At 34.9% G+C, this 24,893-nt stretch overlaps 1 protein-coding gene and 1 long non-coding RNA gene across 5 annotated transcripts; one reads left to right on the top strand and one right to left on the bottom strand.

Moving 5' to 3' along the window:
- Window positions 1–1,083: 1,083 nt before the first annotated feature.
- Window positions 1,084–5,067, top strand: LOC145136471 (uncharacterized). Of its 4 annotated transcripts, XR_013720480.1 has the most exons (11): window positions 1,084–1,497; window positions 1,650–1,825; window positions 1,919–1,991; window positions 2,040–2,275; window positions 2,435–2,490; window positions 2,582–2,628; window positions 3,065–3,151; window positions 3,394–3,428; window positions 3,564–3,675; window positions 3,753–3,857; window positions 3,972–5,067. XR_013720480.1 is itself a non-coding variant. In XM_079070606.1 (9 exons), the coding sequence occupies exons 2-7, from the start codon at window positions 1,752–1,754 to the stop codon at window positions 2,598–2,600; spliced, it is 366 nt and encodes a 121-aa protein (XP_078926732.1). In that variant the 5' UTR covers window positions 1,084–1,497; window positions 1,650–1,751; the 3' UTR covers window positions 2,601–2,628; window positions 3,065–3,151; window positions 3,394–3,428. The 4 variants fall into 4 exon arrangements, 3 of the variants coding, with proteins under 3 accessions (XP_078926732.1, XP_078926733.1, XP_078926734.1); XM_079070606.1 differs by lacking the exons at window positions 3,564–3,675; window positions 3,753–3,857; window positions 3,972–5,067 and having other exon boundaries at window positions 2,062–2,126; window positions 2,197–2,275; XM_079070607.1 differs by lacking the exons at window positions 3,564–3,675; window positions 3,753–3,857; window positions 3,972–5,067 and having other exon boundaries at window positions 1,656–1,825; window positions 2,062–2,126; window positions 2,197–2,275.
- Window positions 5,068–5,304: 237 nt separating this feature from the next.
- On the bottom strand, window positions 5,305–7,945 carry LOC145136473 (uncharacterized). The gene is made up of 4 exons (XR_013720481.1): window positions 7,781–7,945; window positions 6,669–6,739; window positions 5,764–6,591; window positions 5,305–5,319 (listed from the first exon to the last, which is right to left on the bottom strand). It is a non-coding gene; the product is annotated as an uncharacterized LOC145136473 (long non-coding RNA).
- Between the last annotated feature and the right edge of the window lie 16,948 nt (window positions 7,946–24,893).

Consider the following 24,893-nt stretch of genomic DNA (forward strand, 5'->3'; position numbering starts at 1 on the left):
CCTATTGATTGAAGAATTTGTTTGAGCTGCAGTGGATTCATCCACAGGAACTTCACCTTAATTCTTACATCTCAGCGATGCTAATAAGATATGGCGACAAGACGAACAGGGGGAGTGAGATCTGAACCAAGTGTCAAAGCACATGACATGGAAACCATATCCGAACCTTGGCAATGATCTGAGCTCATCACCAGAGACGAATTTCGTCAAGTAGATAGTGCAGTCGGGGAATTTCTCCACCATTGTTTCTTTGGTGCAGGAGACTATGTCGGAGATCCGACGGATCCAGGTGGAGCGAGCGACTGCGACGAGACCGAGGACACAAATTAGGGAACACAAAAGGGCGGTGAGGATGACGACGAAGTCGGAGGTAGAGGTGTTTGATTGAGGGAGGGCGGTGACGATCAATGGAAGGGAAGAGATACGGTGGAGATATAGGAGACGTGGGAGGGAGAAGAGAGAGAGAGAGAGAGAGAGAGAGAGAGAGAGATATATGATGAGGAATGGTAATCAGACATGTGTGTAAGGTATTAATTTCTATAACCCTAAAATGCCCCTAATCCCATTTAATTTCTATGCCCCCGTCCCTTTATTTTTCCACTTATTCACAAAAATGCCATTATGCATCTTGGCCATCCATTTTTTGATCCAAAGTTCCACTTTTAGTTATCAGGTTCTCGGGAAACTATGAGTTATCAAATGATCATTGCTCTCTCTCTCTCTCTCTCTCTCTATATATATATATATATATATATATATATATATATTTAGTTATCAGGTTCTCGGGAAACTATGAGTTATCAAATGATCATTGCTCTATATATATATATATATATATATATATATATATATATATATATATATATATATATATATATATATATATATATATATATATATATGAAATCTTACTATTTCTAAAAATAGATTGAATAAAATAATAATATTTTTTTAAGACGTCCAAACCATTAAGCTAATAGTATAACTAATCAATAATAAAATAATATTAAATTTTATCCCACGCTCTTTAATCTTTATAAATCCCATCTCTTTCCCTTAATTCACGGTTCATTCAAAATTTGAAACGTTTTTTATACAAATACGCACAACAAATATCCTTAAATGTGGCATATATCGATCCTGCTCTTCATCTTCACCTAATTTAATCGGTCAATCCAAGATTCAGTGGGAGACGCATTCAAATTGGAAGAACTTACGATCTTTTTTTCGCCTCTTAGTTTGTCACATCACTTCCGCCCCCAATTTTCCGGTATCTCAAGCAATGAATCCCACTAAGAACCGGTAGTCTTGTACTTCATTCTCCTCTCTACCAACACCTCTTTCTTCTCTCTGTCTCTCTCTATTACTCTATCAAAGAAACCCTAACTATGGAATTTCCGAGCATCCACCACCACCGTCTGCACTGCCACTGAACAGCTATCACAACCACCACCGATTTTCTCTCTAAGAAAGGCCTTAATCAATTGCCATTTAATGGTACGATTTCAATAGTAATCAATATTTAATGCTTCTCTCTCTATCTCTCTCTCTCTATTCGCGAACGCATAGCTCTTTCTCTATCTCTATCTTCACGACCACAAAGGTCTTCAGCTATTGTTTTATGACTTTGTGTGTATCTGTTTCTGAAGTATTAGACTGAAGGTTCTTGTAGCAAAAGTTGAAGGTGCTGTCAACTTCTAGGGTGAACGAAACTTTAACAGATTTGGGGGTGGCTTGGAAAGAACTCTACCATGGGAAAGAATCATAGGCTTCTTGAAGATGCTCATGTTCATCTTTTAGCTTATCTACAATTCAATTTGGGCAGGTAATGTATAGTTTCTTAATACGTTAATTGAGTTTTAGTTTTTACTGAAGTGTAAACAGTTTTATGGATGATGATTTTGGTCAACTGGTGTAGGTCGACCCCGTGTCTCGATTATCTGTCTCTTGTACTTAAGCACATGAATGATCCATCAAAGACACTGCCAAAGGTACAAGTAATTTTTTTTTTTAAATTGTTATGATTTCCTTTAATTCAGTGATATTTTGGATAAATGGCAGGATGAAGGTACTGAAAAGGTTGTGGAACAAACAAGACAAGAGTGTGCCGAACAAACAAGACAAATGTTCGTTTTTTTAGTTGGTTTGATTTAAGGTTTTTCTTCTCAAGAATGTTGAAGAACCACATTTTTTTAGGTTCAAAAATATGGACCGTACCATCCCATGGATGATGAACAAACCTCCGATTTTACTTCGTGTTTTAGAATATTTACAGGTTATATTTCTGTTTATTGTGTTTTTTTTAACGAACCATTATATCCTATGTTGTTATTTTTATTGCATTTTTGCTTCTATGTTCCCCTTATTAGTTCGATTTTACACATAAATATTCTGATTTTGTGATTTATTCTTCTATTGTGTATTTGAATTGCAGGCAGATCAAGAAGGCATGATATCATATTTGCACCAACAAAGTTTTATGTTATTTAGGTATTAATTATTAGTGTTTATTTAACTTCAATTAAATTAGATATATATTTTCCTTCATTATTAACTTCAAAGTTTATGTTTATTTTTTTAGATCTGATGAAAGGGTGTGATTGAATGTTATAGAAATACTTATTGAAGGTAGTTGGCCTTTTTTTAAACTCTTCACATATTTGCTAAAGTTGTTTTTTACATGAGATCATTATAAAATTCAAACTTATAAGTAAATCATGTATTTATGAAACTTTTTTACCCATAGAAATGGCATTGTACTTTCATTTTAGTCTATATGATCCTATTTCTTCCTTTGTAAATACAAAGTAAGAAATATCATCATACTTTAAATGGTACTTGTATTTGTTTGAAAGAACAAAAATGATTGGTTTGTATGTCACTCTTTAAAAAACCAAATCCGAAAATTGCTATATAATAACATCCTACCTTACAGTATACGATTATATCCATGTAAGATTTTATGCAACCCCTTGTATATGAGGTTGCAACTTATGATATTGACTCACCTACTCTCATAATCTATTTTGATTTATAAATATTGAATTTATGTTGAATATGACAGATGTTTGTTTTCAATCCGAAGATTCATGAGTCGTGAGTATGGAACGGGTAGATCCAACCTACCTTCATGCACAAACCACCACGAAAGGTTGTGTCTTTTAACTTGAAAGATACATTGATTTTAATAATAGTTTGCGTTTAGGTAAAACCAATATTGTTTTGTTTATTTATTTTGTAAACCAATCTTGATGTTTTTGTTTGTGTTTCAAATTAATGATGATGTAGTTGAAGATAAGTTACTGATGACCTAATTATGCTAAAACATATGAGTTACTAGTAAGCCTTTGTCAATAAATCTTGATGCTTTTATTTGATTTCGTGGTTGTGCAGTATCCAATTATGGAAATCAGATGCATCCATTCAAGGTTGGACTTCAAAACAAAATGTGCCATTTTATAACACTATTTTTTGTTACATATATAGAAATTCATTAACATGATCACTAAAGGGGTGTACGTTGCTATTTTTTATATTTATCCCTTAATCCTTCAATGCTTCAGATAAAAACAGGGGAAAACTTGAAAAGCTTGGATATATATAAAGAATGATGAGGTTTAGTTGATTGGAGACAGAAAGTTGTGGACACCCCTATCCAAGATCAAGGATAATGCGGTAAATCTTTAAACATTACACTTTAATAAAGAGTAAAAATAACCTAGGTCTAAAGAGTTCTTCTGTTTCTATTACAGGAAGCTATTGGGCATTTTTTTACTGTGGTGGTAGTTGAAGGAATAACCAAATCAAAACCAAGGAATAAAAAATCAGATAAACAAGCCACTTACATGGAAAAGCATGTAATAATCTGTATATTGACTTGTGTAATTCTCTTTTTTCTCTGTTGTGACGTGTGTAGTTTTTGTAAATGGTTTTAGATCAAAAGAAAAAATAATATCTATCTTGACCTGTAGGTGATATTTGCCTTTTTGCTGGTAAAAGCCCTTGAAGATGCTTATCTTGTTGTAAGTGCTCTTCAGGAGGATGAAGTGATGAACACATAATGCGTACATCATTGAGGTATTTTGATTTACTTTTTATCACATCCTATGTTGAATATGGGACATAGAACAACTTTAATTTACTTTTTATTGATAATCAAAAAATAAAAGAAAACAAAATTGTTTTATTAATTCTTTCGTGTCTTCTTTTATTTCTTTCTCTGTATGGTGTTATTTTGGGCGAGGGGGTACTTCTTGGCGTGTGTTTTTTCCTCTTTGTGCAGGATCTACAAAGTTGACAATCAATCCGATTATAAGTTTCATAGATATTTACAAGGAATCTGTTGTGAATCTATTATGTAATAATCTGCTCGTAGTGAAATGCCACGGTATGATGTTGCTGGCGTGTAAAAGCTCATGGTTTTAAGGCATAGTTTGCTGATCTTGATCCCATTTAATGTCTACAAGCTCTGGTGTTGTCAACTCTTGACCATTTTGCCTTTGGAGTCCATAACCTAGGCTTCAACCCATCATGGGTTAGTTGGTTGGAAACAAATTAGTCACGTGGTATGCAAACAAAAGAAATTCAAATGGCAGGAATACTCAAGAAAATATGTCAGGGGTATTTTGGTCCAAACCGTGTAACCCTTGGTTGCTGTCTAAAAGTACATGCTGCTGCTGCTGAGTTTGGTGAGGCAGATCACTAAAGAAAATATGTCAGGGGTATTTTGGTCCAAACCGTGTAACCCTTGGTTGCTGTCTAAAAGTACATGCTGCTGCTGTTGAGTTTGGTGAGGCAGATCACTAAATTTTTTTTTTATCCGATGGCTTGGTTGCTCATCCTTGGAATAAGGGCTTGTTGCTGCTACCTCTTGGGAATCCCCTCAATTGGCCACAACTTTTCATCTTTAAGTGATATTTATATTAACACCTTGTGTTTTGGTGATATTATGAACTAGGCTGTTTTTTATCTTTTGTATGTCTATTTATTGTAACTGGTCCAGCTTCCTGCTGGTTGTTTTCTATAGTTATAATAATATCCAGTCGTTCAAAAAAAGCCATCTAGACAATGGAGTTTATTAAATCATCATTAGTGACCATTATTTCATAATTTTCATAATTCAGTTTCTAATGACAACTAAAAGATGTTGACTGAAATCTAAGAAACGTTTACTAGAATAAGCAATACACAATGTACTTTATAAAAATAACTTACGTTTTGTTGGATTGAACCTCTATATGGATTTTGGTCTCTCAAATCTGAAGCTCCTATGTGCAGCATGCATGTATTAAATTTTACTTGAATGAACGCACGAAGCCTCTACAATATGACAAGACATGTAATGGATTTTCATTATGTTATATAAAATTTATATTTATAAAAAAAAAGAGCTTGCTCTCTTCACCTAAACAAAAAATAATATTATGTATAATATTACATCTTTTTAAAAACAATTATTAGTTTTTGTGTCATAATTATCAACTAAACAAAATTAATATTTGTATAATATATTTTTTTTCAAAAAAAATATATTTGTAAAAGTTATTAAAATAGAAAACCATGTAAATAAAAGAAATCCTATTAAAATTACAAAGAAAGTTGATGACTAGAGTCTATAAATTTATAGAAAAATTAAGAGGCCGCTAAATCAAAATGAATCTTACAAATTTATAGTTACTTTAAAAATTAAGAGGCAAATAAATTAAAATTATTGTTACAACCTTAAAAATTATGAAGCTAAAAGAGTCCATAATACCAACGTACTTTAGTTTTTATCCCGAAACCGCTTAGCGATAGAACACTAACCGCTGAAAGAAACTATTTGTTGTCGTCGCATCTACGTACATAGCCAGAAACCATATACCAAAAGAAATATACAACACTAAAGAATCCGTCAAAAGGCTCAAACAAACTATCTAACACGAAAAGAAAACTATTCACCGAAAAGAAACTATTCACCGATCATAATCTATTTGATGCCCGTCGAAAGGAAACCAATCGCCAGGAATGATTATCTGACACACAACCCGCCAAAAGGCTGAAACGAAAAAGAAACTATTCCTCACATTGAAACTATCAGCCGTAAGGAACAATCTTGCGCTGTCGCATCGCACAAGTACGCTACTAGTGTGTGTGTATGTGTGTCTATATATATATATATATATATATATATATATATATATATATATATAAAGAAATCTCACTATTTCAAAATATAGATTCAATATAATAATAACATTTTTTAAGACTACCAAACTGTTGCTAATAGTAAGTCCAAATCAAAAAGAAACTAACACCTAACAAACACTAATCGAAGACAGTTCAGAAAGATGGAGACTGAAAGAAAAAATATAGCCAAACTATCATATGCGTAGTTGGGAGGGTCTAACTTTCTAATTTGATTCCATAGAAGTAAACACTGCCATGTTTCCGGTCGTGAGAGATCCGAAAGTCTTCGCTAAACAAGTACTGAAATGATTGTTGTGGCTGCCTCTTAGAGTGAAGGGTTCCTACTACAATCTTTTTCCGATCAGCGATGATGTTCAAAGAAACGGATTCCTCTATCTCCTCCTTAATTTCTCCAAGGGAAGCCTGAGTACAAAGACTTTTAGTCAGTTGTATTGTTAGAGCAGAAAATTAAGTATATCCCACTGATCCAAAAATTATACCAGTGAAAGTTTCAAAATATTGCCTTTCCCAAGGATCACATCATGTGATTCACCGTTTTTAACCTCCAAACCTAAATCAAAACAATACGAAAACAATAAAAGTACACAACTTAGAAAAGGGTACACATATCGTGAAACAAAAGAGAAAAGTAGTGTTAAAAACAATTGATATGAACACAACCATCCATGTAATTTTCACATTAAGTTTTTAGCCTGAAGATATCAAGGTGTTGTAAATGTGAACCTTAAACACCAGTTCAACACCAATCATCATATTTGAAACATAACAAGAGCATAGCTGCGAAGACCACTGCTGAACGCAATCTTATAGATCCAACTTATTGCCCAGTTTCAAACAAGGCATGCTAATTAAGTAACATGCACATACATAACTACACAAGCATAAAACACATTCAATTCATATACATGTAGTCGCACATAGGCTACCTAAAAACAAACTTCTAGGCTGGTTATTAGTTGCTAACAGTCTTCCTTACCAACAGGGAAAGATAGATGAATATAACACATTTAAATTTAGAAACACTTAAATATCTAATAAAGAACAGAAATTTAGTCAAAATCAAACAACCAGGTTGAAACAACCTCGCCAAGCAAAAATAGATACAATAATGTTCATTCCACAACGATAAACCAGCAAATATAATACAATTGAAATAACATATACACGAAACATCTAATATCGATATAAAACATAAATAAACAAAGCTTGTGACCCAAACCACAAGTAAACGATGAATATCGTTATGGTAAAAGAAAGTGAAGATTTCCGTCACCAGTATCATCGTCAAAAGACAAATTAACAGAGCTTGTAGATATTCTTACAAAATCAAACAACCAGGTTGAAACAACCTCGCCAAGCAAAAAGAGATACATAAAGGTGCATTCCACGACGATAAACCAGCAAATATAATACAATTGAAATAACATATACATGAAACATCTAATATCGATATAAAACATAAATAAACAAAGCTTGTGACCCAAACCACAAGAAAACGATGAATATCATTAAGGTAAATGAAAGTGAAGATTTCCGTCACCAGTATCATCGTCAAAGACAAATTAACAGAGCTTGTAGATATGATTCTTACCCCAAAACTTCATTGTTGCAGAGAGAGAACAAAAGAAAGGGAGCGGCGGGAGCGGCATAGTAAGTAGAGGCATTAGGGTTTGGATCCCAATGATTCCGTCATCTTGGAATCGGTCCAAGGAAGTGATAATGGACTGGAAACAAAAGGAGTCTAGAAAAAAGAATAATGTTAATGATGGGCCTCAAGCTGCAATACAAATACAAATACTTGATGTTAAGTTGAATTTAAATAATCCGACAACAAAATCTTTACAAGGAGAGTCCAATTCCTCATTTAGACCATAGGGTCATAGAGTGCTTTGGAGTTTGGATTGAAAGGTAATAGTTTTAAGGAAAATTCATTTTCGAGAAAATTCATGAAATAATAAAAATTTTGGGATTGTTTTAAGGAATTAATAGAGTTTTGAAAAATGACCACGAGATCTGTAGAGGGCTCTATGAATCCATTTAATTCTCTGAGGAACGATGCACAGTATTGAGGAAATGACGTGACACCACTAAATGATAAAAAAATTCTTGGCTATAATGGTCCCACAGAGATGGCTCTGCGGATATATAATATCTCTGAGGAATTGGTAGTTGACTGCAATTTTTTCGATTTTACCCCGTTTTTGGTGGTTCCTTAGAGGATTATAGCGATCCACAGAGTTGTTCACAGGATCGGCAGAGTCACCTCAACCATTATAATCACAATTTTTTTTTGTCATTTAGTGGTGTCACGTCATTTCCTCTGTACTGAGCATCGTTCCTCAGAGGATTATAGGAATCCGCAGAGCCCCCTCTGCGGATCTCGTGGTCATTTTCGAAACTCAAAATTCTATGGTTAATTCCTTAAAACACCCTAACTTTTGGTTATTTCATGAATTCTCATCATTTTTGGGTTGTTTATGTTTTTTTTCAAGAAAACCGAATTGTTATTATAAACTCATAATGGATTAGGATGTATCAAATTTCATTCATTCTTGTTTTGTGGTTAAATTTTATTTTTGTTGGTTTGATTGTTATAAAGGTTGTATGTGTTCATAAACTTTAATTATTGATAATTTTAACATACTTCGATTCTTTTATATTGATAACATATTTACCAATGATGCTGGAAAGATTTGTTGATCATGACGAGGAATAGTTTATTTTAGGCATTTTTGGTACAAAGCGTTTAGGAGCTTCTACCTTTTAGTGTTTGACAAAATGCTTCGTTATGAACATAAAGCCTCGTTTGGCACTACAAGCTTTTAACGTTTAGTTTAAACAAAACTGTCACACCCCCAAACCAAACGACGGAAACGTCTGGGGGTGGATGACTTCATTTGTAGTATCACAACACATGCATTATAATAATCAAAGTACAAACAACCATTATACTAAAAAGTATAAGTTCATACATGTGTTCAATCAAAGTATATTGACACAAAAAGAGTTATAGTAAAACATAGAAGTCTTAACTCAAAACAGCATCATCTTCTCAAAAGCTCGGGGAGTACCTGTTACTGATTCCCTGAGAATACGAGTAATTTGAAAATAGAGTATCAACATAAAGTTGAGTGAGTGCATAAGTATTTATGTTTTGAAAGCATATTTTCTGTTCTTTGAATATGCAAACTGTTCCCAGAAAATCCTATATTTTCTGTTGTATATGAAAAGTAGTTTTAATCCTATAAAACCGTTCTGTTTGTAAACCAATATTCTGTGTTTGTATTCCTTTGTAAAACCTGTAAATGTAAGTGTGCCTGGCTCCACCAACTGTTATTGTAAACTGTAATGTACTTCTGTAAAACGTATGATTGTAAAACTGATACTTTGAAAATGTACTCATGTTTTAGCTAATTATACACTAACCATATTGTTAATATCTTTTTAATGAGTTATTATAACCATACTATGACTAGATGACCTGAAACAAACGCTTTGAAGGCGTTTACACTGTTGATAACAATTGTCACTCATAGGCGTGTATGCCTGACTATAGCTAGTAGCCCGAGTGCGGGGTTGTCAATCTCAATATAGATCTATACACACTTGTTTCGATCCCCGAATGGAGATTCTGGTTATAATATCATGACTTTAACTATGTTGTTTAAATGAATAAACAACCTGAATCTGTTGACTCATAAAAATCATATAGACGTTACGTGTATAATAGTAATGAAAACCCAATCATTCTGAAATAAATGATTGATAGTATGTTTCTTGTTTGACGTACTTGCAATGTATTTGTAAACTGTATATCCTTGTTTAGTTTTGAATATGACTCATGTTTTTGTAAAACACTGCAACCCATGTTCTTGTAAAACAGTGTACTCTAGTATACTTGTATCGTAAGTTAGTGTTCTTGAATCATAAATTATACCTATTATAATTTATATGTACTTTCTGTATAGATACTAATTGTTCATGAATGCAACCCCTTGCTCGACATGTTACAAAGGGTATTGAAACGAAATGAAATAACCTTTATATTTATATACATATACAAATATATATAACTAAAATTTAAACGACATTAGGACAAATAACCGATACCCTAAATCCACATCCAAACAAGGAAAAAGAGATAAATCGAGTTATCAGTCCTAAGCGAACTTTTCAATCTTATATATATATATATATATATATATATATATATATATATATATATATATATAAGTTTATTTAGAAAATAACTGAAATCCATTTTGTAAGCCATTTTGAAACCATTTGTTTAATAACACAAAATCCTTGTGTTAGACTTGTATTCCCCCCCCCCCCCTCTCTTAAAACAATAAAAACTATGAAAATACGGGGGGTATGAACTCACCTTCTAAAGGGTGATTCGATTGATGATTTGTTAGAGGATGTTTACCTCCACAAGTGAAATCCCGTAGCAAAACAAGTCCTATATAGTAATTTATATAACATATATGTATCCAATTAGCTAATATATTCATAAGAATGATTGGAAGCCGAATTAATTTGTAAGTATAACTTACAAATTGGAGTGTTAAAAGCTAATTTGGAATCTGATAAGTGTTCACGGCTAGGAGGGGGTGTTCATGGCCCATGATCATGAAGGGTTCACGATCCTGGGTTCTTGATGAATGATGAACACTTGATGATCCTAAGCAAGTTGCTAAGAAGATTCAAAGGTTTTCTAATGGGTGTTCTTCGTGTTCTTCGCGTGTTCTTTGTGAAAACTAGTGAAATCAAATGATTTTTGTCTAGTATAAGAAGATTGAAGAGTGTTATTGGAATGATAACAAGATCTAGAATGGATACCTGCTATATCTTGTGAAGAACTAGTGATTAACACTTGAATAAGATGAAAAAGGATGATATTGGTGTGTTCTTGAGGAGAAATGATGTTCTTGGTGTTCTTGACTGATGATACTTGAGAGAAAAAGGCTTAGAAATGTGTTTGGAAGTGTAAACAGTGAAGAAAAGTCGGCTGCCTTGAATATATATGCGAGGGTTCATGGTCCGAGGGGTTCACGGCCGTGAACCTCGCTTGCGGTCCGAAGGCGGTGGTGTTGGGTGCAACGTTATCCATGTATGACTTTGTAAATGGGTTGACTTTTGTAGACCCACTTGCATGTGGTGCATTAGCCTTTTGACTCATGAGACAGAGAGTGAGAGAGAGACATGTAAACACCTCTATATAAGGTGGGTTCATACCACTTATGGAGGTGTGCTTGAGAGGTGTAAAAGTTGAGTCTGTAAGTGTGTGTTATTTATGTAGATTTAGATCTAGATCCGTTTTTGTAACACCATACATATTCGAATACATCTCTTAAACACCCAAATCACCGTGTTCATTGTGTGTTCTTTAATTCTGCATGCCAAAACAATGTTCATAATGATGGGTTATGAGCAAAACATCATTCCTATGGTGTACATGAAAACCCTAATAGCTTTTGGATCTAGTTTGTCTAATGAACATGCAATTGAATATCCAAAGCTATAAACCCTAGATCTAGCATACAATTAATCATATTAACATAAGATTGGGGTTTAGATCTTACCTTGATTGTTATGTAGCAATAACAATCTCAAATCCTCCTTAGTAATGGCTTTAGAAAGCTTAGAGTCACAAGTGTCACTCCTCTAATGGCTCACAAACACCAAGTGCAAGAGGATGAAGAATGATAAGAGAGGAGGCACCCAAAAACGTGTAGAAACCCTAAGGAAACTCTTTACCACGTTTTTGGTGCTCTAGGGATCCTTAAATAGTGAGGCTATTAGGGTTATCTAACAAGGAAACCCTAATTTGACTGCTTAGGCCCTAAGCAACCCATGGACTCCCTCCTTAGAGGCCTTGGACGATTTCTAATGGGTTTCCCATAGAATTCGTCCACTCCATCCTCTATGGAGTCCATTAGCTCAATATTCAACTATCACACAATTGACAGTTCTAGTCCCTTTTATTTAATTAATGTCTTTTAGCCACAAAATTAATTCTTATTAATTCTTGACTAATATTAATTAAACAATATGATTTCCCCTTTAATATATTATTCTCATAATATATTAATAAATCATAATTACTCCTTTCTCTCCATAATTCATCCTATCAAGTTGCTTTGGTGAAGGCAACCCAAAAGGACCATGCACCATCGGGGCAAGTACATACCAAAATAGTTATGAGCTTAGACACTAATCCAACAGTCTCCCACTTGGATAAGTCTAATAACTATTATGCGTATGACTTCAGATCCTGATCTACAATCGTAGCTTTCAAAAACCGCTGTCAACTCTGATCTTATCAGATACGCGCCCTTTAGATAAGGGATCATATATTCCTCCATTCTAGATATCGTATAGACTGAGACATGGATTTAAATCATTCTCTCTGTCTATGTGTTGTTTCCCGATTTCCGATTTATGACGACTGACAACAGACTACAATTGAACACATCAAATTAGTCCCGGCTTGGCCAAGCGCTTAGGTGTCATCACTAAATCATCGAGGGGCCCACAAATATCGCTTTCATCCCACTTTGGATAAAAGGAACGAATAAACTTTGATTCAATGCTTGCTTGCACTCACTCACCGAATCACACACAACAATATGTTTTATGACACCAAGTTACTGGTGCGTTTACATATTATCAATGTGTGACCGACTCACAAGATACAACTCACACATCTCGGTTTCAAGAATATAAGATATTATCGTCTCACCAATCACTCGTGATAAAATCCATGAAGTGATCCAAGTGAGCGTGGGTTTAATACAATGCTCAAATCACATTCATAAGCACTCATGAACGTTGCAGCAAACATTTGCTTATGTCTAATACACTTTAGACAATCCACACACCAATTCACGACAGTCTTCATTCATACCTACTTCCAACATATGAACGACTGTGGTCCGTTCGAATAATTTGATTGCTCTGAACCAATTTAATTATTCAGGAAGTCAAAACATGCAAAGTGAAACACAAGAATAATACTAATCCCATATGGCCCCAAACTCTGGGTATAAATAAAACATTTTATTTAATCACCATATTGATTACTCATTATTTGTTGTTTCGGGTAATCAACTTTTTACTTGAATTATTACGACACTTGTCCCATGCTCTTAGCATGCACACAATGTTTACCTACGGTCCTTACTTTGTGAAATAGATCAAATGAACACATTTCCAATCATACTCATTTCACAACTCCCAATCCTTATCATAAGTATAAGAATATCAAATTCTTGTTACTTATGCTAGACTCTAACATTTTATGCAATGATTCTTTCGTAAAGTCATAGCTCAAAATCATCAAGACTTGGCCAATCTCTATCAAAAACAATTCTTTAGATATGATGTCTCTCACTCAAAGTACATTCCTTTGAACATCCTTATTGCATAAAAGTTTCTAATCTAGACATAGATTCTCAATATCCAACTCCCAATATGGAAACATTTCCATATTTGCCATACGACAACTCATTCTTAATAAAATCTTATCTATTCATAATAATGTTGATATGATCCATCTAATATCATACTTCCAACTACTCACAAGCGACCAATCCTCAGCGAGCTTTGGATCGTCCTTTGATAGTTGTTTAATTATCTTAGTCAAAACCGATTCTTGTCCTTTTTCCCTCTTAATGCGCTAGACATTTGGAAAATTTTAGAATGGTCAAATATTATAGCATTTACAATCGATCCTTTACCCGAAGTGTATGGGACACGATGCATAATGGCTTACATAAAGATCTGATACTTTATCAATCTTCTGCCATAAAATTTTATGTGTCACGTTCTTACAATTCGAACTATGAAGAGGGATATCGTAATCATAATCGAAATTTAAGAACACACTATGTATCCTTTGACTAAATTTATTAAAATTTCTCAATATAAGCTTTAGATTTTGAAACGAAGTACAATATTCTCTCCCTTAATTATAGCAAAACAACTTTTCAACCCTTACGACTTTGCAAAGTATGACTCTTGTTTTCTATAATTAATATTGCTAACTTGAAATACTTGCCTTAATAATCATACAAGCACAACATTTACGCTCCCACTATCATGATGATTATTATCATATAAGCATAACACTTATGCTCCCACTAGCTTTGACATGTTTTAGAAAACAACTGAACTTCTAGAAAACAATACTTATTGAATTTCTGAAGTTCATATTTCTAATATCTAATGCTTTGATAATCCTTTATCAAGCTTCTTAATCTTATACACCTTTGCCTTAGATAGCTCATAAACAATTCAGACTAATTGCCAAATCTCACAATTCGAACTATGGAAAGGGATACCGTAACCATAATTGAATTTGAGAATACAATTTAACAATCACTATCTTCTTAAAATCTCTCTTAGTGAAAGCATTTCCTCGCAGTCATTTTCATGAAGGAGGGAATCTTATGACACTTAGATTTTAATGGTGTATGTGTTCCTATCAATGCGAATTTGTCAAAACCAAAGTTTGCGACAAATCCAAACTCATATGGACTGAACTTTCTCAATCTTGATTTCTTGCCTTATGGTAACACGAGTGCCCACCATGTCTTCCAAGTAGTTAAGCAGCTCACCCTTTCATATCAATGTACTTTTCATTTATCAAGGTGCTTGCCTTTTATGCGTTCAAATGAGAACTCATAGAACTCACATGTATAATTAACTCAACTGGAATGGCACATAAACAAAATAATGTCAACATGATAGGTTGTAAACCTCAAGTCGTGTGCTAGTGATGATCGATAAGGTTTATTCTTGATTTGTTCTTGAAACTTTTCAAGACCATCATTAAGACTCCCACTGACTCCTTGACATATAAGGTTCTCTTGTCAAGAAACTTTTTCTTGATAAACAAATATTCAAGAGTTAGTGTAGTTTTTATCAAGACAAAACACTTCAAATGTGCAAGAATAAGAAAACCTTTTCCAAATCCCACATTTGATGAATGTTATAAACCTTCTTAAGACTTGTCACTCAATGTCACAATCTTAAGTCTAAGATTTGTTTTTGGAACGAAGTATGATTGACTTCTTGATTTAACCATTTCTTCAATTCTTGATTCCTCTTCTCAGACATACAATTGCACTAAGACTCACTTAGAGGATCAATTGAGATATGGTTCTAAATCATTAAGACCTATCATAAAACATAATAAAAGGTACTCTCCCTTCTTCTTAGAATAGAGAAACTTTTATCTTTCTGCCTACTTGATTCTTCTTTATTCGTTCTGCTATTTATTGAAACTCTTTCAATCAACTGAGAATTACACTTAATCTCATAAGTATAATCATATTTACTTAACCTTAGTAAATCATGACGAATATCTCTGTTACTCTTGTGGTGGACTTGATCAACACACAACCTTGTGTACTTGATCTCCTAGTCCTTCACTTGACACTTTGTCAACGAATTAGTCTAATTTACAAATATGAAATTTCTCATTCATCATGCAACCAAGTTGTATGATTCCAAGTTTCTGTCCAATTGAAACTTGGGCGATGAGAAACTTTCCCTATTTGGTAAATTCTTGACCTTTTCACAAATAACATAATTAAGAATCAAATCCATTATTGCTAATAATAGAAACTTACAAACATCAATTTTTCATACATGCCATTGCAAGGATAAATAAATAATATAAAATCAAAATTTATTTTATTGCGGAAAAATTTGTCCTTACAATGCAATTCAATTAAAAAACTATGTTAATACACATTTCTTAGCAATCTATTCTAACTCCAAGTAGTAGCTCAAAAATCTAATCTTCTAGTAATGCGATCGAAACCCATTTCTTCACGATTAGATTCAGCTCACTTCTTCCCTCAAGCTTCCTTTCTTTTCTTCGATCCTACAAAACATCAAATGTAATCTTATCACATCATGTATTAAGAATCTAGAATAGGAACTTAAAAGAGTTATCTAATGGATTTTACCTAAAGTAGAGCCATATGTTTTGACTCTCCCATCTCTTAGATCTCTTAGGTAAATAGGGCAGCTTCGTCTCCAATGCCCATTCTCTTGGCAATAGGAGCAAAGGGACTCTTTTGGAATGGCACAAGGAATTATCTTAGAATCTACTTTTTCTGGATCTCCAATGTCACCATTTTCAATGTCCATTGAAGTTTGGGAGTTTGATTTACCAGACAAATTTGCTCGACCAGCTCGCCAAATCATTGCTGATTTAGCAGCTATAAGCAAATAGGTCAAATCAATGAGGGTCACGTCATGATTCATCATATAGTACTCTCTAACGAACTCACTATATGATTCAGGAAGCGACTGTAGAACCCAGTCAACAGCCAACTTACCTGAAATCTCGACACCCAACATCCTTAACCTATCAATGTGTGACTTCATCTCTAAGACATGTACACACATAGGTTTCCCATGTTTACTTGACAAAAGGGCTTGCGTGAGCTTGAACTTTTCAAGCCTTCGAACTTGTGGGTTAGGGAGAATAATTGGAGGAGGTGGAGGAAGTGAAGCATGGTCTCTTGTTCCCCGATCGAATCGTGGAATATCATCTTCATGTGGAAAGCTTGTTCCATGGGATTTGGGAAGACCATAGTTGTCACACTTTGACATATACAAAATGAGAGAAAATTCAAGTTAAGTTGATTAGGATCCTCGACCTGACACCCAAATGAAACATCGAGGCTAGGATCCAACACAATACTCTACAACCTAGAAGAGGGATGCCGTAATCCAGTTGCAGAATATTTGAAGGTAGGTAAATGACGATTTACCAATTTCCACCATGAAAAACGAAAAAGAAATTTAAGTTTTAAATCTATTGAAAATTCCTAGATCTTTTGAGATTCATTGAACATTTCAATGACATGTTTAAATCTCGATATGCCCCTCGATTTGTGACTGGGATGTCGAGGATCACAAAACAGGGTGTGAATAACCATGCAAACTTACATGGTGCCCCCAAACGTTACAGTCACCTATTCGATGTGTCGGTTAACCACACACGCTCCACCGAACTATGACAAACAATGAGTCACCCTTTGCTACCTTTGCTTAGAATCATTTAGTGTGTCGGTTAACCACACACGCTCCACTAACGTCTTCGCAAGGGCACAAAGTGTAATTTCATGGAATTGCATCAATTCACTTTTGCCTAAAGTAACTAAGATTGGGAATTTTGTAAAATCATTTAGTTACTTTTATACTTCATTATACTTATAATGGAAGGTTTCTGTCTTATCCTACCCGTTCGGCTAACGACCCTCCACTAGTCAAGAGTGCGGTGGGTAAGAGTGGATACTCATTCAATCGCCATTTTATAGGCAATTTCCTTAAACACCCCTTATAGACCAGCTTCGTGAATGAGGCCTACTAACGGTAAGACTGACTGTTTACTCATACATATATAATACTAGACTTTTAATGTTATATATAGTATAGGGTGTATTTTACACTTTTAAAATACTAGGTGGTCTAATTTAATTAACTATACTTTTAATTTAATTAAATGTAAACCAAAACTTTATGGATTTATTAAATCACTTTTAATTATACACCTTAATTAATTAATAAAACCATAAGGGTGTGATTTGAACTTTTTCAAAACAATACTAGGGTTTTAGAATTTAACATTTCTAAATTAAACTTTTTAATCAACTTTTAAATTCCAAAACTTGAGGGCAAGTTTTGAAACATTTCAAAACATTAGGGTTTAACTTATTTAAATTTCAAAAACAAAACTTTTAAGTTCAAATTTAAACTATAAAACCTAAAGGGATTAATTTGAAACTTTTCCAAACTTTGTCAAGAATATTCTAGATCACAAAATTCAAATAAGGCAATTAACAATTAATTGGTGGTTATCTAATTTGACCTAGTCCAAATTCTTGCAAGATAATTCACCAAATAATTCAAATAATTAAATCTAATCATATAAGGAAATAATTATCTAACTAATATGAATTTATCTTTAATTTTGGCAAAGATAGTCACCCAATATCATAAAAATCTGATTTATATCAATAAAATACGTTTTGGTAACTATCCCACAGCCAAAAGAGCACAAAATCCCGATTTCCCCTCTTTCTGACCAGCTGACTCGTCGAGTCAGGCATGGACTCGGCGAGTTCACCATGAACTCGGCGAGTTCATCTATGGACTCGGCGAGTTCAGCCCCCAGAAACCCTAAATTTCGAATTTTAAGCAAGGATAATTCACAATAGCATCAAATACATCAAACAAACAGCCATGGCTCTGATACCACTGATGGGTTATGAGCAAAACATCATTCCTATGGTGTACATGCAAACCCTAATAGCTTTTGGATCTAGTTTGTCTAATGAACATGCAATTAAATATCCAAAGCTATAAACCCTAGATCTAGTATACAATTAATCATATTAACATAAGATTGGGGTTTAGATCTTACCTTGATTGTTATGTAGCAATAACAATCTCAAATCCTCCTTAGTAATGGCTTTAGAAAGCTTAGAGTCACAAGTGTCACTCCTCTAATGGCTCATAAACACCAAGAGCAAGAGGATGAAGAATGATAAGAGAGGAGGCACCCAAAAACGTGTAGAAACCCTAAGGAAACTCTTCACCACGTTTTTGGTGCTCTAGGGATCCTTAAATAGTGAGGCTATTAAGGTTATCTAACAAGGAAACCCTAATTTGACTGCTTAGGCCCTAAGCAACCCATAGACTCCCTCCTTAGAGGCCTTGGACGATTTCTAATGGGTTTCCCATAGAATTCGTCCACTCCATCCTCTATGGAGTCCATTAGCTCAATATTCAACTATCACACAATTGACAGTTCTAGTCCCTTTTATTTAATTAATGTCTTTTAGCCACAAAATTAATTCTTATTAATTCTTGACTAATATTAATTAAACAATATGATTTCCCCTTTAATATATTATTCTCATAATATATTAATAAATCATAATTACTCCTTTCTCTCCATAATTCATCCTATCAAGTTGCTTTGGTGAAGACAACCCAAAAGAACCATGCACCATCGGGTCAAGTACATACCAAAATAGTTATGGGCTTATACACTAATCCAACACATAATTCACTACATTTGGTATCAGAGCGGGTCTTTAAAGATCAACATGATTTTTTGAAGAACGATTCTCGGTTTGGCAAAAATTGTCACAATTGGAGCATTTTTGGTGAGTCTCTCTCTATGAACTCTCTTAATTTCATTGATTCGTGCGTTACACTCTTGAATTTTTGATCGATTTGCTTCATTGGATCTAATCCGTTTTTACCCCATTGATGATCCAATAAATTTTTGTTTAGATCAAGCCCAAAATTATGAGTCATTATTGTTCATGATCTATTTTGAAGTTTAATTTCCATTGAAAACGGCCAAATCCAAATCAAGATTTCTTACTGTTCGTTATTCAATGCTTCATTGGATCTAATCCGTTTTTACCCCATTGATGATCCAATAAATTTTTGTTTAGATCAAGCCCAAAATTATGAGTCATTATTGTTCATGATCTATTTTGAAGTTTAATTTCCATTGAAAACGTCCAAATCCAAATCAAGATTTCTTACTGTTCGTTATTCAATTCACAAGCCCAATCATCAATGTAATACTATTCATAATCGGCCCATTCATATTTGTTTTAATCCGATATCTATTTAATTGAGCCCAAAGATTCATCCAAATCAGTTTGATATACATATCAATGTGTCGTTCTTTTTACCATACGTATTGATCAGTTGTACATTTGTTCAACATATGCAGTATCCGACTTCTTGTATATTGGTTTATTCTGGTCATTCTCGTAAATCGATTAATCTAGTTTTTGATTCGACGATGATGTTATTCGATTGGAATCTGTTCCTGAATCTCAACTTGTAAATCGAGTTTATGTGATTTGATCTGTTACAAAACCGATTTTGTTCTTATCGAAGTGTAGAAATCGTCATATCAGTTCTTTGATTATGATGAATATTAACCAAGAACACTTCAATAGGATGAAGAACAGTTGGTTGAACTTGTTTTGATCTAAAATTGGGCATTGGAATCTTCGATTTCGTGTTTCTTGCACTTTGATTTCGAAAAGTCAATCCCAAAAAAAGTCAAACTCGAATTCTATGGGTTGATTCAGTGAATTGAAAGTTGAAATTGTTTGATACAAGTTGAACATGGGCTATGAATGTCGAAATCATGGTTGATTTTGGGTTCAATTTCGAATTTTGTTGGGTATATGTTTTTGATGCCGAAAATATGAGGTTGGGAACGAAGAACCGAATGAAAAGTTTTGGAATTGAATTTGGAGTCAAATGTGTGTCTGACTGTTTGCATAAGGGAAAAATATGTTTGATTGGGTTGGGTTTATATTGGTTCTTGGATTAGTCAACGTTGATGATTAACGAAGCACTGTAGTCGATGTTTTGGATATCGATTTTGGTTTCAATAAAAAGCGAAGGCTTGGAGTTACGATTTTGATTTTGAAGAGTCGATTTTGGTATCATGAATGGATTTTGATGTCGATGACTGAAAAATCAATTTTGACGGGTAAATTTTGCTAGAGCAGCGAAGTGGTGAAATCGAATGTTTTGATTTCGAAGCCTGTATGCAAGATTGATTTGGAGTCGATTTTTTTTAATGTCGATGGATGTTGGATTCGCTTTCAAAGGTCCTTGTGTTGACAGCGAAGGTTTTTGGACCTGTTATTGTCGATGATTTTGGGAAGGCCTGTATTAGTGAAATGTCGATTCAGTGAGTAAATGTAAATGGTTCAGACGAGATTCAGAGGCTTCGCATGCCTTCGTTTTCGTTAAAATGATGCTGAAAACTTTCGTTAAAATGGTGCAGTGAAAATTTTTCGTTAAAACGTTGTAGAGAAAAATTTTCGTTAATATGGTGATGTTTCTGCTATCTGAGTATTTTCGTTAGATTTGGGGAAGAAGAAACCAAAAGTTTCAAAAATGGTCCCTATTTTTTCGAAAGTTCGACACAATTTACATAATTTCGACATTTGGTTAATTTTTGCAAGTTTGGAAGAAATAAGGCAGAAGTTTCAAAAATGGTGCCTGCACTTTTAACGAAGTGGCACAAATGGTCCAATTTCGATAGTTGGACATATTTCGACATTTTGGGACAAAAGGCTGAAATTTTGAAAGCAGTCCCTGGAGTTTCAAAAATTTGCAGTTTTTGCCTAAATTCGAAAATGGACTGTTTTTGCTGAGAAATTGAAGAAAATGCATTCCAGTCCCATGCAGTTAATGCAAATTGACGCTTTCTACACAGCTTCGGAAAAGGGGGAGAGTTTTGCATTTTTGGCTGTTTTGGGCGCACCGGGTCACTGCAGAATTTTGAAATTGACAATATCTATCCATTTTTGAGAAATTTTGTCAAAGGCGGTCCTTGAACGAAGCTAAAAATTGAAGATTTTTTGGATTTTCCGGATTAAAGCACAAATTTTATGCCACATGTTAAGGGGGAGTTTTGACACGAAAAATTCCGAATAGAGCACGTTCTCTTTCCTTAATGGTTTTATAATCAAATTTCGATAATAAAAAAGGGAGAAATTTATATGGAAATTCGACGTTGAATTTTTCATATTACACGAACTTGAAGACCTAAGTGACATTGACTTTTTGAAGTTTATGAAATGATGTGATTGGAGATTCGGAAGTGATTTCGGTTCGAGATGGGTTTGGTTTTATTGAAGATTTTCGGGGTGTGTTTTTATGCTCAACTTTTAGGTGATTTATTGGAGTTTGGGATGCTCTTAATCATTCGTTGATGCTCGGTTCATATGGTCTCACATCCTAGAGCCCAAACTGAAGAATCTTGGAAGAATTGAATATTCGAAGTTCATTTCAACATGTGTCACGCTTGAGGCTCGGATCGCGTAGTTGCTCGATTTTGGAAGATTTGAAGTGGGTCATCCATTTCTAACTTTGAGGGGGAGAATGTTGAGTGCAAAGTTATCCATGTATGACTTTGTAAATGGGTTGACTTTTGTAGACCCACTTGCATGTGGTGCATTTTCCTTTTGACTCATGAGATAGAGAGTAAGAGAGAGACATGTAAACACCTCTATATAAGGTGGGTTCATACCACTTATGGAGGTGTGCTTGAGAGGTGTAAAAGTTGAGTGTGTAAGTGTGTGTTATTTATGTAGATTTAGATCTAGATCCTTTTTTTGTAACACCATACATATTCGAATACATCTCTTAAACACCCAAATCACCATGTTCATTGTGTGTTCTTTAATTCTGCATGCCAAACCAATGTTCATAATTCACTACAGGTGGTGGCCGAGAAGATGAGTACGACCGAGAACGAGATCCGATGCGATAAGGTTTGGCTCTCGAGGCGAAGCGATAAGATCCGAAAAGATTGCGGCCCGAAGCTTGATCACGGCCGAAGGTATTCACGGCTCGTACGTTCACGGCCCTCGTTTGCGGCCAGAGGGTTTGCGGTCCTTAGTTCACGGTGTGAGATCTCGGTCCGAAGGGAAAGAAAGAAGGAGGAATGTGCGAAACTTCTTAGTTTTTCAGCATTTCACTTCTAATTTCAAACACAAATATTTTAAGGATTTTTAACAAACCAAGGTTATTATTTTAACCTTAATAAACACCCAAAACAATAAAGATGACTTTAGTTGACCCAAGTTTGACTTTGGTTGACTAGGGTTGACTTTATAAACAGAAAATAACGGGGTGTTACATTATCCCCCCGTTAAAGAGAATTTCGTCCCGAAATTAGGACTAAAGCGTTAAAGAAAGACTAGGGAAAAAGATGTGGATACTTCTGTTGCATTTGATCCTCCCGCTCCCAAGTGAATTCAGGTCCCCGTTTTGCATTCCAGCGAACCTTCACTATCGGGATACGACTTTGTTTGGTTCTCTTAGCTTCCCTGTCTAGAATCTCTATGGGTTCTTCCACGAAGTTAAGGCTCTCGTTTATCTCGATCTTGTCGAGTGGGATCACAAGAGTCTTTTTCGGACAGACACTTCTTCATGTTAGAAACGTGGAAGGTAGGATGTATGTTAGTTAGTTCTTGAGGTAGTCGGAGTTTGTAAGCTACTAGACTGATTCTAGCAAGAATCTCGAACGGTTTGATGTACCTTGGGTTCAGTTTGCCATGCTTTCCAAAGCGTATCATGCCCTTCCAGGGTGAGAACTTCAATAAGACGCGGTCACCAACCTGGAATTCCAAGGGTTTTCTCCTTTTGTCGGCGTAGCTTTTTTGTCTATCTCTGGAAGCTTTAAGTCGCTCCCGGATTTGTATGATTTTCTCCGTAGTTTCATGAATGATCTTTGGACCAGTGAGAGTACTTTCAAGAACTTGACCTCTAGCTAGTTGCGTGTCACCCACTTCAGCCCAGTATAGAGGTGATTTGCACTTGCGGCCATAGAGGGCTTCAAATGGAGCAGCCTTTATGCTAGTGTGATAACTGTTGTTGTAGGAGAACTCGACAAGGGGTAAATGAGTATCCCATGCCTTCCCAAAGTCTATCACGCAAGCTCGCAACATATCTTCTAGAGTTTGAATCATCCTTTCACTTTGTCCATCAGTTTGTGGATGGTAGGCTGTACTCATGTCTAGTGTAGTTCTTAGAGATTTTTGTAAAGACTGCCAGAAACGAGAGGTGAATCTGCTATCTCGGTCAGAAATAATAGATATTGGCACACCATGCAGTCTAACAATCTCTTTGAGGTAAGTTCTTGTTAGCTTCTCCATCTTATCGGTTTCTTTTATTGGCAAGAAGTGTGCGGATTTGGTCAATTTATCGACGATTACCCAAATAGTATCATAACCACCCAATGTCTTGGGTAACTTAGTTATGAAATCCATTGTAATTCGCTCCCACTTCCATTCTATGATTTTAGGTTTTTTGCAATAAACCTGAAGGTTTCTGGTACTCTACCTTGACTTTGGCACAAGTAAGGCACTTGCCCACAAAGGTAGCAATTTCGGCCTTCATGTTAGGCCACCAATAAAGTTTATCAAGGTCCAGGTACATCTTGTCTGAACCTGGGTGAATGGAGTATCGGGTTTTGTGTGCTTCATTCATAACCACGTCTCTGTAACCACCGAACTTTAGTGTCCAGATTCGGTTCATGAAACAATAGACTCCATTACTTCTGACTTAGAAGTTCTTATCCATTCCTCTCAGGGATTCACCTGCCACGTTTTCAGGTTTTAAGGCCTCGAGTTGAGCCTCTTGGATCTGCGTGGACAGATGTGAATGGATCATCATGGTCAATGACTTTACTCAGCGCCTCGAGTATTCTTTTATGTTAAGGGCGTCAGCTACTACATTGGCTTTACCAGGGTGATAACGAATCTCACATTCGTAATCGTTCAGTAGCTCTACCCACCGTCGATGTCTCATGTTCAGCTCTTTCTGGTAGAAGATGTGTTGAAGACTTTTATGGTTCGCGAATATTGTACATTTCGTGCCATATAAGTAATGTCTCCATATCTTTAGATCAAAGACCACTGCTCCCAGTTCAAGGTCATGTGTTGTATAGTTGGCCTCATGTGTCTTTAGCTTTCTAGAGGCGTAGGATATAACATTTCCTCTTTGCATAAGAATACATCCAAGCCCCTGATTAGAAGCATCACACTACACTACGAAATCTTCTGACCCTTCAGGAAGAGACAAGATCGGTGCACTACACAGGGATTGCTTCAGCGTTTGGA

This window comes from Lactuca virosa, chromosome 9 (genome assembly GCF_052849685.1).
Source record: "Lactuca virosa cultivar CGN04683 chromosome 9, Lactuca_virosa_CGN04683_v6, whole genome shotgun sequence".
NCBI classification, from domain to species: Eukaryota; Viridiplantae; Streptophyta; class Magnoliopsida; order Asterales; family Asteraceae; genus Lactuca; species Lactuca virosa.

What these genes read in the sequence shown, in the direction of transcription:
- LOC145136471 (XM_079070606.1), top strand. Translation starts at nt 1,752, where the DNA reads ATGGGAAAGAATCATAGGCTTCTTGAAGATGCTCATGTTCATCTTTTA. An exon ending in CTACAATTCAATTTGGGCAG is followed by an intron (nt 1,826 to 1,918) that starts GTAATGTATAGT and finishes CAACTGGTGTAG; the next exon opens with GTCGACCCCGTGTCTCGATT. An exon ending in GTGTTTTAGAATATTTACAG is followed by an intron (nt 2,276 to 2,434) that starts GTTATATTTCTG and finishes TTTGAATTGCAG; the next exon opens with GCAGATCAAGAAGGCATGAT.